Source organism: Anas acuta, chromosome 1 (assembly GCF_963932015.1).
Source record: "Anas acuta chromosome 1, bAnaAcu1.1, whole genome shotgun sequence".
NCBI classification, from domain to species: Eukaryota; Metazoa; Chordata; class Aves; order Anseriformes; family Anatidae; genus Anas; species Anas acuta.
Window position 1 is genome coordinate 13,881,234 of NC_088979.1, and position 17,343 is coordinate 13,898,576.

General features: G+C 38.5%; 1 protein-coding gene and 1 long non-coding RNA gene across 4 annotated transcripts in view; one reads left to right on the top strand and one right to left on the bottom strand.

Moving 5' to 3' along the window:
- Nucleotides 1-17,343, bottom strand: part of LOC137849814 (uncharacterized) — a 313,574-nt gene that overhangs the window by 139,697 nt on the left and 156,534 nt on the right. The window lies entirely within an intron of this gene.
- The window catches only part of ARHGAP42 (Rho GTPase activating protein 42), a 168,800-nt gene that overhangs the window by 52,707 nt on the left and 98,750 nt on the right, over nt 1-17,343 (top strand). For all 3 annotated transcript variants that reach the window (XM_068669745.1, XM_068669762.1, XM_068669753.1), the window contains exon 3: nt 6,410-6,471. In XM_068669745.1, coding sequence (XP_068525846.1) covers nt 6,410-6,471 — 62 coding nt within the window. The remainder of the gene's footprint in view (nt 1-6,409; nt 6,472-17,343) is intronic.

The following is a 17,343-nucleotide window of genomic DNA, read 5'->3' on the forward strand; positions in this document are numbered from 1 at the left end:
ACATCCGTCTTGATTTCTGATTTAGTAATACATTACTTACTGGGGAGAACTCCCTTGCAGGCATTAGTTGATGTTCGTGCTCCAGCAGGAGCTCAGAGCCTGTTGTAGCATGTCTGCGCTAGCGGTGACCGGTTCTGGAGAGAGGATGCACTTGGCTGACCTTCCTGCCAGCATCTGGGTGCAAAGAACAGCCCTGTGCTGTCATTGCCCCAGTCGGATCAAGAAGATGTAAGGAAATCTGTGCCAGGCTTGCACATTTGTTTTACACCTTCACTGAACTGGATTCTCTTACTAATGCAAGACGTATTTCTGTATGTATATTTATTCCATCCTGGCATTCACATGCCTGAAGATAATTGTGGTAGCTGCTTAAAATACTGTAAAATCTTGATTAGTACTTCAGAGTTTTTGAAAATTGTGTGTGTGTTATTTAAAATGGTTGGTATAGATAAGTTAAATGAACTGTCCATTTCACACACAAAAAAAGTATTTATTTTTATCCTGTCTTCCATGTAACTTTTCTTTCTATCTTCAGTTGAACATTACCTTGCAAACTTGGTTTTATATCTTTGAATTAGGTATTGATCATATAAAACTACTTCTGAATTTCATGTGTTGCTTCCCTTTACTCATTAAATACAGACAGCCTCAAAGCTAATGAATGGAACATGCAGTGCAGTGCAACACTGTATTGTAGTATTAAACTAATTATCAATAGAGTAGCTTCAATAGTGTCCCCAGGCATGTTGTTTCAAGGTGATGTGTTCTCTACACAAGTGTATAACAAAAAGTTCATAATAATTAAGTAATTTTTTTTTTTCTGTGAACCCCAGAGTTGATTCTGATGCAGTAAAAGAGCATTCTAAATCATGAATTTTTATCCTTTTTCTTATCTCCCTCAATCCTACACTAAGCTTTGGTTCTCTTGAATTTGCAAATGGTGCTGTTTCTAGAGCCATACATTATGTTTGAAATTATCAGGATTAAAACAAACAAAGAACACTCAGTTTTGTGGAGAAGGACATTGCTGATCTACGCCATTATGGTTTAAGTTGGCAGTGCTGTTTAATTCATTTGCTTCGTATGGAAGCAACCTTTTTTTTTTTTTTTTTTTTTAAATAAAGTAACAGGAGCTATTTCTCCTAAACAAGGAAAAATTTGCAGCAAATTATTGCTGGGTTGGGAACACTCCAGAGAAAACAGCTGGTGACCTGTTTTAATTGTGATGAATGGGACCACAAGTATACAGCAGGGTAAATATACAATTGTTTTTACTTGTTGGTAGTTGCTTTTCACAGACATCGTTTCCATCTTAATACAAAGTGTATTTTACAAATCCTTTGAATAGCCCTTAAATAAAAAGCAGACTGTAAAACTATTTGGATTATGTAAGCTAATGACTTTGGGGGAATAAAGTGTTATTAAATTGATTAAGGCAGCACTTTGTTTTACTTAAACAGCCTACCAATAACAATTGCTTTGTGAAAATAATTAGAAATACTTTAATGTTAAAAAATTTAGGTTACATATTGTAATCTACATTATCAATACGTTTTCAGGATTTATTTCTTATCAGCATATTCCCATGTCATTTCCTCTTGTAAAGTAACTTGACTCTTATTCCCTCTCACCCCCTTGTATATTTACAAAGTTCATTTTAATTCCTCCAAGCCTATTCTGTCTCAAAACAGTGAGTTGCAGTTAGTGAGAAAAGGTTGTGATATTTGTGTGGAATTCATGGACTGACTGACAGACTGGAACGGGCCATGTTTGACACACGTGATTCTGATTTTTAACTACACAAAGTATCTCAAGTTATTTTTAAATATATTTTTTTTAATATTTGTTAGTTTCTTGTTCTCTGTGGAGTTAAACACCACCACTCCTGAGTTCTCCTAGGGATTTCTGCCTGCCCAGGCTAGTGTCTCCCAGGGGTCCTGATGCCCCCTGGTGGGGGCTGCTTTGTGCACCTCTCTGTCCAGCAGAGCTCCAAAATGAGGCATAACTGTAATATATGTACAACCACAAGTGGACTGTGGGAAAGGAGGGAGAGGAGAAGGGGAAAGGGGCTGGGGAGGTACAGGAGCAAGGATTGTCTTGCCCTTTACTACCTCCTGCTGCAGCCTCCAACACAGATGAAGTTCTTTTGGGATATACCCTGCCTTATAGTGCAATCAGACTGAGTGGGGAATGTATGGGAAGAAGGGTGTTATACTATAAAAGATTTAGAAGTACTGCGATGCTTCTGAATCTCAGAAATACTGCAATACTCATAGTATTACAGAAGCACTGTAATACTCGTAGGTACTCGCCAGGGGAGTTTTAGGTTAGATGTTAGGAAGAACTTCTTTACTGAAAGGGTTGTTAGGCACTGGAACAGGCTGCCCAGGGAGGTGGTGGAGTCACCATCCCTGGAAGTCTTCAAAAGACGTTTAGATGTAGAGCTTAGGGATATGGTTTAGTGGGGACTGTTAGTGTTAGGTTAGAGGTTGGACTCGATGATCTTGAGGTCTCTTCCAACCTAGAAATTCTGTGATTCTGTGTGATACTGTAGGGTAGATAGTGGTGGTAAAAGCTTTTTTGTGTCGTTGCAAGGATAGAAGAGCCGGTGAGGTCACCAGAGACATCCCCGCTGCTAAGCTCTGTCTGTGTATGGGTAGTGCATCCTTCAGTGCTCTCTGAAGCATACAATGTGCTGGTTGTTTTCCCCTTTGCACCTCCTGTGCTGGAAAGCAAAAAGGAAATGAATTTGAGTGTTGGGCAGTGAACAGCAGTGTAGTCAGTACTAGTGTTAAGATGTCTCTGCAGCAAGGCTGTTTCTAGGGTCAGGGAAGTAACTTGCCTTAGCGCTGCTGAAGAGTGTAGTTTCTGTCTCCCAATGAAACTCTGACCTTTATAATCCCACCCAAAAGTGACACGCTGGGGATGGGAGGATGGCAGCAGATTCTCAGTCTTTAGCTGAGGCACTGTATGTTAATTAGTACATGTTAATTAGTGATATTTCTTCAATGTATAACATGCTAGTATAGATTTGCACACTCGCAGAATATGTTTTTATACTCTAAGCAGAAGTTTTGACTTAGAAATTAAAAAAACAATAGCTATACCATTAAATTAAGAGGACTCCTTATGATGCATCAAAAGCTTCTTTTACTGCTTTTTCTGCCTTTTTTTTTTTTTTTTTTTTTTTTCCCACTCCTCACAGTTTCCTGCCATCCTTCTGCCCGGTTTCAACCTCCTACTGTTCTACTGTTCTTTTTTTAAGTAACTTTTTGTTCTTAAAATATGGAATGTTGTCTGACCAGAGAGCATATTTTATTTCCTGGTTCATATCATGGGGCTGGGAATTGGTAATATTTGTGCTTGGTTGCTGAAAGGTGTTAAATGTTAACTTTCATATTACAGATGATGATGAAAAAAAAATGATGTGATCAGAACCTTAAGGGAAAAGCACCATAAGGCTTGATGTGGGTAGGGAAAACTTCAATTTCAGGAGGTTTGGGATCTGCTGTCCTCACAAAGATATAATGTTTGGCATGATAATTTCTCTTTGAAATAGTTCTGTCATTGTAAGTGGCTCCACAATAAAACACAAAAAAGGAGAGGGGAATGGAGTTTTAACATGTGACTGCAGTAACACATCATCTTGCGGTTAAAAAATTACCAATTATTTCACTGAAATAATCTGGAAACAATTTATCTTACTGGCTTTACTAGAAATTCAGCTGTTTTTCTAAAGTGCCTCCTAATTCCCTGAATAGGTAATAAAAATCAAACAACATGTTTATCTAGTTTATTTGAAAAGATTATTTTTTTTTTAATGGTGGGTATAGAATCACTCTGCCACATGTGCAAGAAAGGAGAAACTATCTCTGTTCTGTTTTCTACAGGGAAGGATAGTTTCTTGTTAAATTCAAGGGGATACCAGTATGAAAATAGTAAATAATTTGTGGGTTTGGCTTGTTGTTTATTTTGGTCATAGGGTTTTGTAATGGGTATGTAGATATTTTACATAACAGTCAACAGATTTTTATAGAAGCATAGAACAGTTCAGATTGGAAGGAACCTTAAAGATCAGGGGAACTGGGGGTTGGAACCCACCAGACCAAGATGCCCAAAGCCCCATCCAGCCTGGCCTTGAACACCTCCAGGGATGGGGCATCCACAGCTTCTCTGGGCAACCTGTGCCAGTGCCTCACCACTCTCACAGTAGGGCATTTCTTACTTACGCAGTCTAAATCTCCCCTCTTTAGTTGAAAGCTATTACTCCTTGTCCTATCACTGTGCCCCCTGACAGAGTCCCTCCCAGCTTTCCTGTAATCCCCTTTAGGTACCATAGGTACCTCTGTAAGGTCTTCCTGGAGCTTTCTCTTCTCCAGGCTGAACAACCCCAACTCCCTCAGCCTGTCGTCATAGGAGAGGTGCTCCAGCCCCTTGATCATCTTCGTGACCCTCCTATGGACTCATTCTAACACATCCATGTCCTTCTTTTGGTGGTAGCCCCATGGCTGAATGTAGTACTCCAGGTGAGTCTCAGGAGAGCAAAGCAGAGGGGGAGAATCCCCTCCCTTGCCCTGCTGGCCATGCTGCTTTTGATGCAGCCCACAATATGATTGGGTTTCTGGGCTGCAAGTGGCATTGCTGGCTCATGTTGAGCTTCTCATCAACCAACACCCCCAGGTCCTTCTACTCAGAGATTATTTTCTCTGCAATTTTCTTATCAGGTAACTTAACCAGTCAGTTAATCATATATTTCTTTACTTGTTTTTGACAGATGTGATATTATCAGTTGATTATAAATGAATAAGTTAATTTAGCCGATAGCAGACTAAGGTTTTACTATGAAGACATAAAATGAGTTAAAAAGCTTGTACTAGGACTAGGATTTCACTTACTTATAAAGGTGCCAAAATTTATTTTCTGGCATTTGTGATCTGAGGGAAAAATCTTAACGGAAAATGTTCAAGACACAACAGGACAACTGTCTAAATTACCAGGTGTATTTGAACTAAATGAAGAGTTCATGAGTAATGATGGGAAGGATTTGTCAGCAAAGAATGAATTACAGGGCAGGATGTGCAGGTATACCATTACAGCTGTAAAAAATAAACTATGTAAAGTCTTGCAGAAGAAATTGGAACAAACAGTGAAATGTTCTTCAGCTGTGAAAGTTAAAAGAGAACAAGAAGAATGCAAGAGTGACCTCTGCAAGGTCCAGATGGGATAAAGGATAACAAAAATTTGGTTATGGTCCAGAAACTAAGTAGCAACTTGCGTATGCTGAAAAGAGACAGCCATTCTGCTACCAAAACTTTGCCAAGTAAACCCAGTAGAATAGTAAAGAGGAGAAGAGCTCTGTTAGCGTACCAATGTGTGCTAGTTAGCTGTGAAGACTTTCTTCTTCAAGTCTGTTCTTTCAAGAAATTCCACAAGTTATGTTACCATTTTTTAACACACATCCCTTCCCTCCAATTTAGAAATTGTTTTAGAGCATCCCGAGTTTGTTTCGGGAAGTTGTCGGGGTTATGAATGTGTATTCTGAGATCAGAGATGTCAAACGTCAAATGCAGCATCTTGTCGTTGGCAGCAGTTGATGCTTAATGCATCAGGAAAAGGTCAAGAGAGCTATTTTGCTCTTCACCTGTGATTCTTCTCTGGCTTTCTTGTCTGTGAGACAGTGATGCTGAATTCTGAATAACCCACATGACCTTGATAAAGTAATATAAATAGCCAGATAGGAGTTTTGTAGAGAGATTTGCACCACTTGTTTCATTTAAATTGAGTCTTAACAATTTTTGAAGCATTTTCCATTTTCTTGCCTAGTTGTATGGGTTAGTGCTTTCATTGTGTTTCTGTTGACTTCCAGAATAGCCCTTTGAATCATACTTGACGGCAATTTTGAGGAAAGCTTCTCTTACAATTGTAGCAGAATTTGTCTAAAATCTTTACTTTCAATATTTTGTCTGAGTATTTTTCATTGTTCTTTGTAATTTTTTGTTGCTGCACTATAATTGGAGAAACCCAAGATTTTTGTTAACACTCAAGCAACAGAAAGAGACTGCAAAAGTAAATGTTGTGGCTGAATGAGTGAGTCTTTGTTTTGAGACTGATCTTGGCTCATTTCACGATAATTAGTTTGCCATGTACCTTTTAAAACTGTGTTTTTTTTAAATATGCAACTCTTATGACTCGGATTCTTTTCTTTTGTTTTTTACCTGTTGTTAACTGCTTGCTTCAGTCTGTGCTTCATTTAATTTAAATTAGATCAAATCAATTAAATTTAAAAGGATTGCAGGGAAATACTGTATAAGAACTGTATCTTGTCACTGCAACATCAGCCCAGTTAGCAGACTTACCCGGTCTTGAAGTGTAATGTTGACCTGGACATTTTTTCTTGACTTTTTTTCAGCTCAGTCACTGAAAGAGTTTGCTCGGCTCCTGATTGCTGTTGAAGAGGAAAGGAGACGATTGGTAAGTTTACTGGCAAAAATCATTTTCATTGGCCCTCTTTCTATGTAAAACAGTACTTCTTCCACTCCTCCTGAAGTGCTTTTGATTTTTATTTTATTTGTGCAGTTAGTGTGAAGTATTTCATAAGAATCACTTGAAGTTGTGCAAAGGCAGAAAAGTGCTAACACAGACTTCAGCAATTTTTAATGGATTGTTCAGCCAAATACTCTGCACCAATCTAAAAAATATTTTTTCACTTTTTTTTTCCTGCAATAGACTTTTAATGCTGCTTTATCTTTTCTTTTCCACATCTTCCCTTGTTAGCCATGGAGTAAACACTAAACAAATACCTTAAAATTGAAAATATCAGTATTTTTGTTTAATGAAATGCTTATTTGAGTAATGTGAACATATAATAGTAATTAAAATATGATAAGTGTTAAGAAAAGAGAACAAATCCATCACCTCTGAGAAACTCTTGCACAGTAATTTATAGATCAAACCTCTCAGATTCATCCTTTGTTGTATTATTTGTATTCCCTTTGTTTCCATACAGATGAATCTGCATTACGCTTTCATTTCTGTTCCTCTTCACATGTAGTTTTGTTAAAGAAGTTTGAAGTGTATTCTCTTAGAAGTATTTTTAAAAAGTTACACATAAACAATGCAACTACATTTTTACTTCCATGGAAGTCAGTCATGAATAAAGATTTGTTAGGATTAATGTTAGTAGGGGGGGTTTAAAATACTGTGAAAGATTAACCAACTCAAATCCATTCAGTGACTGTGTATCCTTGTTTTTCTTCCTCTTATGAGTACTTAGGGAGGTGAGGATAATTTTTTTCTGACTCATATTAGGGGGCAATTCATTAATCCAAGAACAGTCTTCCATAACGCTCTCTTATTCCTAGGAGCATTAAACCATAGAGTAGGTCTTCCACTATTTCTGTCTACACACATATTTTAAAGTGACACAACCATAAACATTTATGTGGTAGAACTGCACAGTTACTATCACCTAAACTAATAAAGTGGAAATTTTTTTTGGTTGATACCAAATGTATTTTTTATTCATGCTGGGTACATGGTACAGAGAGGGAGTGTGGGAAGGTGAGTGTTCAGAATTTACCATCTTAAAACATGTTTACCAGAACGCATATTAGTTAGTTAGTTAAACAATGTTTTAGATTAATAGCTTTTCAGTTTGGGTTAAAGATTATTTTGAACTAACTATTAGAAAAAGGAAAAGCAATGAAGATGTGAACATTTTACTTTTGAACCTGGTTAGTGTTTCCTGATACGCGTACAGAATTTCCCATGATTTCATTCCTTTTTTTGATGTTTTCCCCCTCGGATGATTCATTCCTTTGTCACTTTTAGAAATTTCTGGCTTCTCTGTGGTTTATAATTTGATCTCATCATGTAATGTTTTACTTTATATCTTGTAACAAGGTCATTAGAGTAAAAGGGGAAAAAACATTAATTGCCTAAAGTAAAACAAAACAAAACAAAACAAAAACAAAAACCATCAGAATCATAGAATGGCTTGGGTTGAAAGGGACCTTAAGGATCATCTACTTGTAACGGGGCATCTACAACTTCCTGGGGCAACCTATTCCAGTTCCTCAACACCCTCTGACTGATGAATTTATTCCTACTATCCAATCCAAATCTCCCCTCTTTTAATTTAAAGCCACTACCCCTTGTCCTATCCCTTCACCCCCTGACAAAGAGTCCCTCCCCAGCTTTTTTGTAGGCCCCTTTAGGTCTACAGCTGTAAGGTCTCCCCAGAGCCTTCTCTTCTCCAGGCTGAACAAAGCCAACTCCCTCAGCCTGTCATCATAGGAGAGGTATTCCAGCCCCTTGATCATCTTCATGACCCTCCTCTGGATTCATTCTAATATGTCCATGTCCTACTTGTGCTGGGGACCTAAGAGCTGAACACCGGGCTCCAGGTGGGGCCTCACAAGAGCAGAGCAGAGGGGCAGGATCACCTCCCTCACCCTGCTGGCCAAGCTGCTTTTGATGCAGCCCAGTATATGGTTGGCTTTATGGGCTGCAAGCGCACATTGCCAGCTCACGTTGAGCTTCTCATCAACCAACACCTCCATGTCCTTTTCCTCAGGGCTGCTCCACCCAACCTGTATTTGATCCATTCATTGTCCACCCGACCTGTTTTTGTTGATTGACCTGGCTCAGATGCAGGACCTTGCACTTGGCCGTATTGAACCTCATGAGGTTCACACAGGTGCACCTCTCTAGCCTGTCCCGGTTCCTCTAGATGACATCCCTTCCTTCCAGTGTGTGAATAGATGCTGTTTTATTTTGGTGTGACAGTGGGTATGCATGGATTGAAGAGCTGAGCTGTTGGATCCCATTGCAGGGTCAGAGACTTAGATGAGATTTCAGTCTTCTATGGCAGAATATTTTACAAATTGCTATAGGTTTAGTAGTATGCAGCCATCAGATCGCTGCAAATAGTGTTCATGTGTAGAGACTGCACTTGGGAAATCACTCACATACAGCTTTTCACTGAGTTTGAAAACATCATTATTTTCAAACTGAATGTGCGTGCTGAGAGCATCATGAAGGTACAGTTATCATGGCAGTGACACTTGCATAAGAAAATTCAGCAAATTCAGCATTTCTCGTTTTTAAAATATTTGGTCTGCCAGTTGCTGGAATTTGTTTAATTTTTCTTAAAGTTAAGCTTCCTTAAATAGTTGGCCATGTAGGAGCCAACTGCAAAAATGAGAACCTGATTCTTGAGAAAATAAATAGTACAAAATTGTTCTGTCTAGATCTCTACATAGTTCCTGTGCTCAATCCCTTCTCTAGGGGCAAATTTCATAAGTGAAAAGGAGTTTGCTTCTTTTTTCTTTTTTTCCTCTCAGTTTATGCCCAGAGAGCTACACTATGATGGCGTTTACATGATAGAGATGTTTTCCACTGTGTGTACTATGCCTGGACTGCACTATTTGTTGTTCTAACCTGAGATCACCAAGTTCTAAATACTCAGCAAAAGTACCCAAAACATTGCTGCTGTCCTGACTTCATACCGTCCTTCATGTCAGAGGACCGTCCTTCACGTTCTTTGTATTTTATGGCATACATCTTTGTTGTAAGGGTTTAAAAGCTTAAAAAAAAAAAAAAAAAAAAAGCAATCCACAAAGGGGCAACTTTATGATTCTCCAGATCTCTTACTGCACTTCTGTGCAGGCTGTCATAGAATCCAGAGGTTCCCGTTAGGGTCAGTGTGCCATGCTAGATTAGATGCTGAATTTGTAATAAGAGTTTTCAGCTTCACAGTTTTGTGATTTCCATGATTTCACTGTGAAATCTTCAAAATTTATTTATTTTTTCCCATTTCCAATGAAGTCTGGAGCATTATGCATACACTTTGATTCCTCTGCTGGAAGCACTTCGTGCCAGGCAGTCGGCAGATTAGTCATGATTTTAGAGAAAGTCATCAGCTGACTGGAAAGCTTGAGACAAGGCATGTGGGACATTAAGAAATTGATTTCCTTTACTTTTGCATGAAAAGAGAATACTTTCAAAAGTAAATATAAATATGGAATATTGTTTGCTCTTTTTGACATTTTTTAAAGATGACTTGGAACAAAACAGCTACAGTCACAGGATTATGAGTGTTTATGGATACACTTCATCATGCAATTTGAAACCTCCTTTTAATCCTGGAAGTGTGTGATAGTAAAAGACAGTTTTGTATCAGTGAATACTGGCTATATGGGAATATGGAGTGACAGACATTAGTTTTATTTACTAGCTAATGATTTTATTTCCCAACCTTGAATTTTATTTATTATTAATTTATGATCCTGGCAAACATGCATATGGGTGCATGAATCACATTCAAATGTGGAAAGTACAGATTTATGTTATTAATTTATTTCTTATCTGAATAGCTCTGGTAATTGCCTGTTAAATTCTTCAGAGATAAACTTATTGTGTTGTAGTGAATGCAGAGAGATGTGTTGGAGTGCTTTCTTGCTGAATATACAGTTATTTCTAATGGTATAGAAAATAGTCTAAGAGGTGCTTAATAAATCTTCTGTCCTTACATAAGGAACCAAAAGGAACTTGGTTTTGGTTTCTTTGGAAGAAGCTAATGAAACAAGATAATATGAATAATATTATTGGGTAAAAAACATTGATATGTAAGATTAAATATAACTATGTCTTACATAAATATTATGTTGCCTAAAGCTTTACACCGATTATTATTGGCAGTAGTAATAAAATGGTAGTTATTATGAGTAAATATATTTTGTCCTCACCTTTTATTTGCTGATGCAGAAGAATTGAGTAGCAGTCTTCAAAAAAAAAAAAAAAAAAGAGGTATGCACCAAATAATTCCTCTTAAAACACAATTAGAGGAAATAATAACTCATAAGAAACTTTTTATAATATACAACATTAACGTATGTCATTTCATGTTGTTGTTAATGATGCGGCTGGCTAATGGTGTATTCTCACTCTTAGGTTTTACAAATAGTATACCGATAGGGTAAAAAGTCAGATAAAAGTCAGGCTGATCCCTGCTGCCTTTCCAATGACACATGAGCAAGCCAACAGGGAATGTAAAATAATTACTCCTATTTCCTAATGATTATTAGGGAACAATAAAGATTTGCCTTAATTTAATTTTGTGTGAATATTTGGATCTATATCAATGGAACTTACTTCAAATAATTTCCTTCTGCTTTTGTTGAATTTACACTGTTTCTGTTTAAATAAATTATAAGCATTTTTATTTTAGAGATTAATGCATTATTTAAGTTTCCTATTCATTTGATCCTGTTAGTAAAATTTACAGCAAACAAGAGATGTACTGAGAGTAATATAAAATACTAATGCCTTTTCCTTTCATAGGATTAATGCTGTTTTGACCCAATAGATGGATTGGTTCATGCTACTTCCTCTTTCTTGAGATCCTCTATTGATTTGAAGTATTAAATATGTTGAGTGTTAAGTTATCTTGAATGTGTCTCCCTAATTATTTCTGAAAGACTACTGAATCTTGAACTGAAATAGGCCTCTCTTAACTGTTACATTCCTTGCTGTTTACCCAGTTTTTCTGGGTAGCTCTCAACTGATGAACAGGAGAAACAGTTCTGTCTTTTCTCTCTGGCATCATGAATCAAGTGAGATGGTTACTTCAAACTCTGTCCAATATTAAATACTTCAGGGGATAGTACAAAATTCAGAAGGGGATAGCTATGCGTGATGAATGTTTTTGTTTCTAACATCTTTTCCTTTGTATCTCATAACCTTCATGCTTCAGAGAGTATCTCAGTTTTTGGTGTGTGTGTGTTAAGTGGATTATGGTCCTGTGTTTGCCCTCACACAAGGGGTCTGATGCTATCTACTTCTAAGGAAAGCATCAAAACATTCCATTTCAAAAGCTGCACTTGAAGAAAAATAAATGAACTATTAAAACAAGCCACCCCTGGAATGGTACATATAATCAGATAACTAAGGACACAGCATGCTGTTGAGCAGAATTAACCTGTTCCCACATAACATGAAGTGGGCTGCAGGCCTCCCTCCACACGTATTAAGAAGTTTATAAAGGTTTATATAAACCTTTTATTCTTTACAAAGAAATCATAAAATCCCTGTCCATGGATGGGGATTTGGAACTAGAGGATCTTTAAAGGTCCTTTCCAACCCAAATCGTTCAGTGATTCTGTGATGTTAGCTCCCTGAGACCACAGAGTGTATATGTGGTATTTTCTTTCATATGGGATCTGGTTTGAATATTTTTCTCCATATGATATGCTGTTGGTCACTCTGCTTTAGTAGAACAGGAGAGACAATGTAGGTGTCTTTATGTAGCAATAGTTCATATAAATTAGACTGGTGTTATTTGGAGGCCTGGGAATCATTAATTGCAAGGGCATACCTCAGCACCCTGTAAGTTAGCACATCAGACTTGTAGTCCTCAGCAGCAAGTTAATGCTTCAGCCATTGAAACTAGATTTTTTTTGTCTTCATTTTCCTGCTTAAACTGTTGTCAATCTTACTTCCTTAGAACTATCCAGAACAAACTATTCCAAGTCTAACTTCACATATGACTAAGCATTTCTGTCAATATTTCCATGTTTGATACCCAGTTCCCCCACTGCCTTTTATCAGAGACTCTTCTGTTCTGCTTCCTGATCTGAGACATGAAAATACGGAAAGAAACATTAAAGGAAACGAAAGAAAACACTTTTCATCCTTCATTCTCATATTGCTGAATACATCACTGAGGCTATTAATCTTGATTCAGGGTAAAGGTATCACTGCCAAATCTTGCTGTCCCCATAGGCATCATCTTTTTTCATGGCTGAAAGTAGACAGAAAGGGTCTGCAGAGCAAGATGCAGGCAATGCATCAGCACATTATGTCCTAGTCCTCTTTTGCCTTCAAGGCAAGGGAAGATGGGATCTGGAGGAAGGATCTACCTCCAAGAGCTTAAAAGTGTGGTTGCATGGATAGAAGAAAACCAAATCTAGAACATTTGAGTACAGCTGAGCCTCAGAGTATAAAGATTAGTAGTGGTTGCTGCTTCATCTCTTTTTACTGTAACTGTTTCCTGGAAGTCTTTGGACAAGCCACAGACGCTTCCTAGTGCTGGAGTGCTTAGATTATCTTCAACCTCACCATCTTCCTGCTTAGTTTTTGTCCTCCTGGAACTGGTCTCAGAACCCAAACTATTGGAAGAAAACAGAATTAAGCAATCAAGTGATCTTCCTGACTGGTAGGCAGGCTGAAGGCTCTGTTGAAGTAAACACAGGTCAATACCTTGACATAGTGAGATTCTGAAGTCATTACCCTTGTGAGAGAAGAGATCATATCTCATAGGGGTATTAAGTAATCCATAGATCAGCGCAAGTGTAAAGCAAGAATGAACCACGTTCATCTGAAAAGTTTCAGCAATCAGTTTATGGAAGATCCTGCAAGTTTTGTCTGTACAGGTGAAATTCCTTTAACTTATGGTTGCTTATACACTGTAGACATCTATATTCTTCCAATCTCAGCTTGCGTAGGGAAGATACACTGTAATCTCCTGTAGATTCTTTAAAAGGAACTGAAAAGTAATTTACTGGTATTATATGTTTCTCTTTGGAATGTGTGAGTTTTTATCTTTTACGTAGTTAAATTAGGTGAATCTTCAATTTTTGTGGAATGTGCTAATTTCTTCCATTTGTTTTAGTTTAGAGACTAACTTTTTACTTACGGTTTCCATTTGCCTCTTCTGGAGAAAAATCTGATGTGTCATTAACATATACAACACTATAACAATTTTACATTTTAAAGTATATATAATACTACATCTATCAGATTTTTGCCTCTTAGCCTTGAGAATTGTTACTGAAGAGAAAGGGTATGGACAGCAGCACTGTGTGGTTTTCTGTTGTGTTTTCACTGTGAAATAGTTGTAATAACTGCTACAGAAACTTTTAACTCCTGAATGTTTCTCAGAATAAGGTTTCAATCCTAAATCTGAGTCAGCTCTGTGTCCCAAGCACTGTCAATGTAAAAAGAAAAAAAGGGAGGTAACTGGTGTGACGCCTAGTAGAATATTTTCATATTGATACTAATTGCATATTTGTAGAGTCTTTCTTGGACCATTTAGTAAAATGTCCAGTCTTCTCTGTTGTGTTGGTACAAGTGTTTGTCTGACTGTATAGTGAACATAGTTGGAGAAGTGATCCAGCTGGAAAAATAATCCTGTCAACCCTGACTTTATCAGCTACTTCCCCTCACTTCAGTGCCTGCAAGGAAAATGAATTACTGTCAAGAAGATAGTAATTACCTTGATATAATTTCTATCAAAAATATAATTTTTAAACTATATCTTCACTTGCCTACAGGCATTATCTGCAACCGATAAATGAAATCAAGAGGTGATAGGCTTGTGTTTCTCTGTAGGCTTCCCAGAGGGCAGCTTTGCAATCTGATCCTCTGGTTTGCTTGTCAGGGCAGAATTCACAGTGCTGCTTTCCCTCTTGCTGTGTCACAGGCTAGAAGGAGTCCCATTTGCTGTCTTTCTCTGCATCACTCAAGTATAAAAAAATATACATGTTCAGTGAATGTTTCTTAACATTTGTGCTCAATCTTTAAAAAGGAGTACAATATTGAGTAATAAATGTAAACTGCTCCCTTTCAGTTATCATTAATGTAGTTTAACATCTAACATCCGTGTGTACACATGGGTATTTTCCCCCAGGTAAAAGACACATACTAGGGCAGACAATGTGGAGAGAATATTATGGGTTCTCTTCATGCTGAGCATTAGCTGGCTCTTCCAGATTACAGTGTCAGCTTCCATAAGTTTCTAAATAATAAATAATGATCTCAAATAATAATTTCTAAGTTTCTCTAATTTTCATTCTTTAAAATTGTTTATTCCACTATTTCTGTGGAAATTAAGGAAGCATGAAATCATCCTGTGACTTCTGATGATGTTAATATTTAAAATATCGAACTGATCTCACTAGAAACTGGTCCCACCTTTAACAAGTGCCCACCTGTAGACATCTGGATTGAAAATACAAGTCTCAGTTTTGTTTAAGCTTGCAGAAAATATTTCTGGAATATGGAGTTAGGTCAGAGTTTTATAGTTATAATGAAATCAACAGAAAACATACTGTCCAGATTTTGTGCTGGATTGCTGTGATTTAGCCCCAGCAGGCAGTTCAGCACCCCACAGCCACTCGCTCTCCCCTTGTGGGTTGGGGAGAGAATTCGAAAGGTAAAAGTGCAAGCACACGTGGGTTGAGATGCAGACAGTTCTCTAGGTAAAGCAAAAGCTGCACACAAAAGCACAGCAAATCAAGGAATTCATCCACTGCTTCCCATCAGCAGGCAGGTGTTCAGCCACCTCCAGGAAGGCAGGGCTCTTTGCATGTACTGGTTCCTTGGAAAGACAAACATAATCACTTCAAACATCCCCCCTGCCCCCCCCCCCCACACACACTTCTTTGTCCCAGCTGTTATTGCTGAGCATGACACCACATGGTGTGGGACATCCCTTTGACCAGTCTGGGTCAGCTCCTGGATGTGTCCCCTCCCAGCACCCCCAGGTACCTCACTGGCAGGGCAGCAGCAGGAGCTGAACAGTCCTTGGCTCTGTGTGAGTGCTGCTCTGCAGCAACTGAAACATCCCTGTGTTATCACAGAATCACCTAGGTTGGAAGAGACCTCCAAGATCACCTAGTCCAACCTCTGACCTAACACTAACAAGTCCTCCACTAAACCATGTCACATCTAAACGTCTTTTAAAGACATTTTTTGTTATCTTTAACAGCAGTAGCCAGATTGAGTGCCAGATGAGCTTTGACCTTTCTAATTTTGTCCCTGCACAGCCTTACAACATTCTTATAGTCCCCCTGACTGGCCCGCTCTCTTTTCCAAGATCATAAACCTTTTTTTTTTTTCTTAAGCTCAAGCCATAACTCTCTGTTCAACCAGGCTGGTCTTCTTCCACACCAGCTCGTCTTTGGGCACATGGGGATGGTCTGCTCCTGAGCCTTTCAGATTTCCTTCTTGGAGAGTGCCCAGCCTTCCTGGACTCCTCTGCCCTTCAGAACTGCCTCCCAAGGGACTCTGCCAACCAGTGTCCTGAACAGCTCAAAGTCTGCCCTTCAGAAGTCCAAGGTAGCAGTCTTAATGATCCCCCTCCTGACTTTGCCAAGAATAGAGAACTCTACCATTTTGTGGTCACTCTACCCAAGACAGCTCCCGACCACCACATCTCCCACCAGTCCTTCTCTGTTTGTGAACAGCAGGTCTAGCGGGGCACCTCCCCAGGCATGCTCACTAACCAGCTGCGTCAGGAAGCTATCTTCCACACTCTCCAGCATTACTTTCCTCAAAAATCCATAACATGGCATGGTGTGAGCCTCTGTGAAGGAAATTAACTATCTCAGCCAAAACCATGAGAAGGATGTCTTAGCAGCTTTCTCTTTTCAATTTTCTTTGCCTTTTGAAAATGTGGATTGTTTCCTGTCAATATAAATGTGCATAGTTAAGAAACAGATCAGTCCTTGATAACTCTGTTCCTTCATGAAGCCACCAGCCAAGGAAGAAAGCAATCTGCCTTTTTTTTTTTAAGACGGTCTTTGCTGTGTTCCAACGTAGTTGTCATTGAGTTTTAAGCATGATGTTGTTATTTTCTTGTAGCAAACATTTTTTGTCAGAGGTGGCAAAGAGTAGCTCCATCACATTGATCTCTGCTGTTCAGCGCTGGCTGGTGAGCTGGCATCCAACTCTGAGCAGCACTTGCCTGTCTTGATGAGGCCAAAGGCCTGCAGGTAGGGCCTGGAATGCCCTTCCAAGAGGAAGGGAAAGGGGGGAGTGGAGATAAGGGGCTTCGCTAGCTCTTGACCTTGTTTACAGTATTTCTTAACATTCATGCACCTTTAACATCTCATAAACTGTACCCAAAGACTTTAGTAAGAAGGCTGTGTTAATTAGTATCTTTTCAGTATTTTCTCTTCAGTTTTCTGCAGAGAATGAAAATGAGGAAAATCCATTCACATTTAAAGTACGGTGTTTGTTGCAGGAGTACTTTAGTACTTTAGTTAATCTACAGTGTAGATTAACACGGTTGGTTCATCTACCTGTTAAAATATCTCCTCCTTTCTGTATTTGGGATGCAATGCATTTACCTCCCTATGCATATCTGGCCAGGAAGGTGCCAGGATGGTTTCTGCTTATTACAATATGAAAGGAATCTTTAATCTTTGGAACCTGAAGCATTCTCTTAAAAGATTTAAGAGCTTGCTGTAAGCAGTCTCACGATTTTTATAATGTCTTGGTAGGCTGCCATGGTGCCGTAGTAGCTTTTTATTTTTTGCAGTTCTTAATTGACTAACCAGC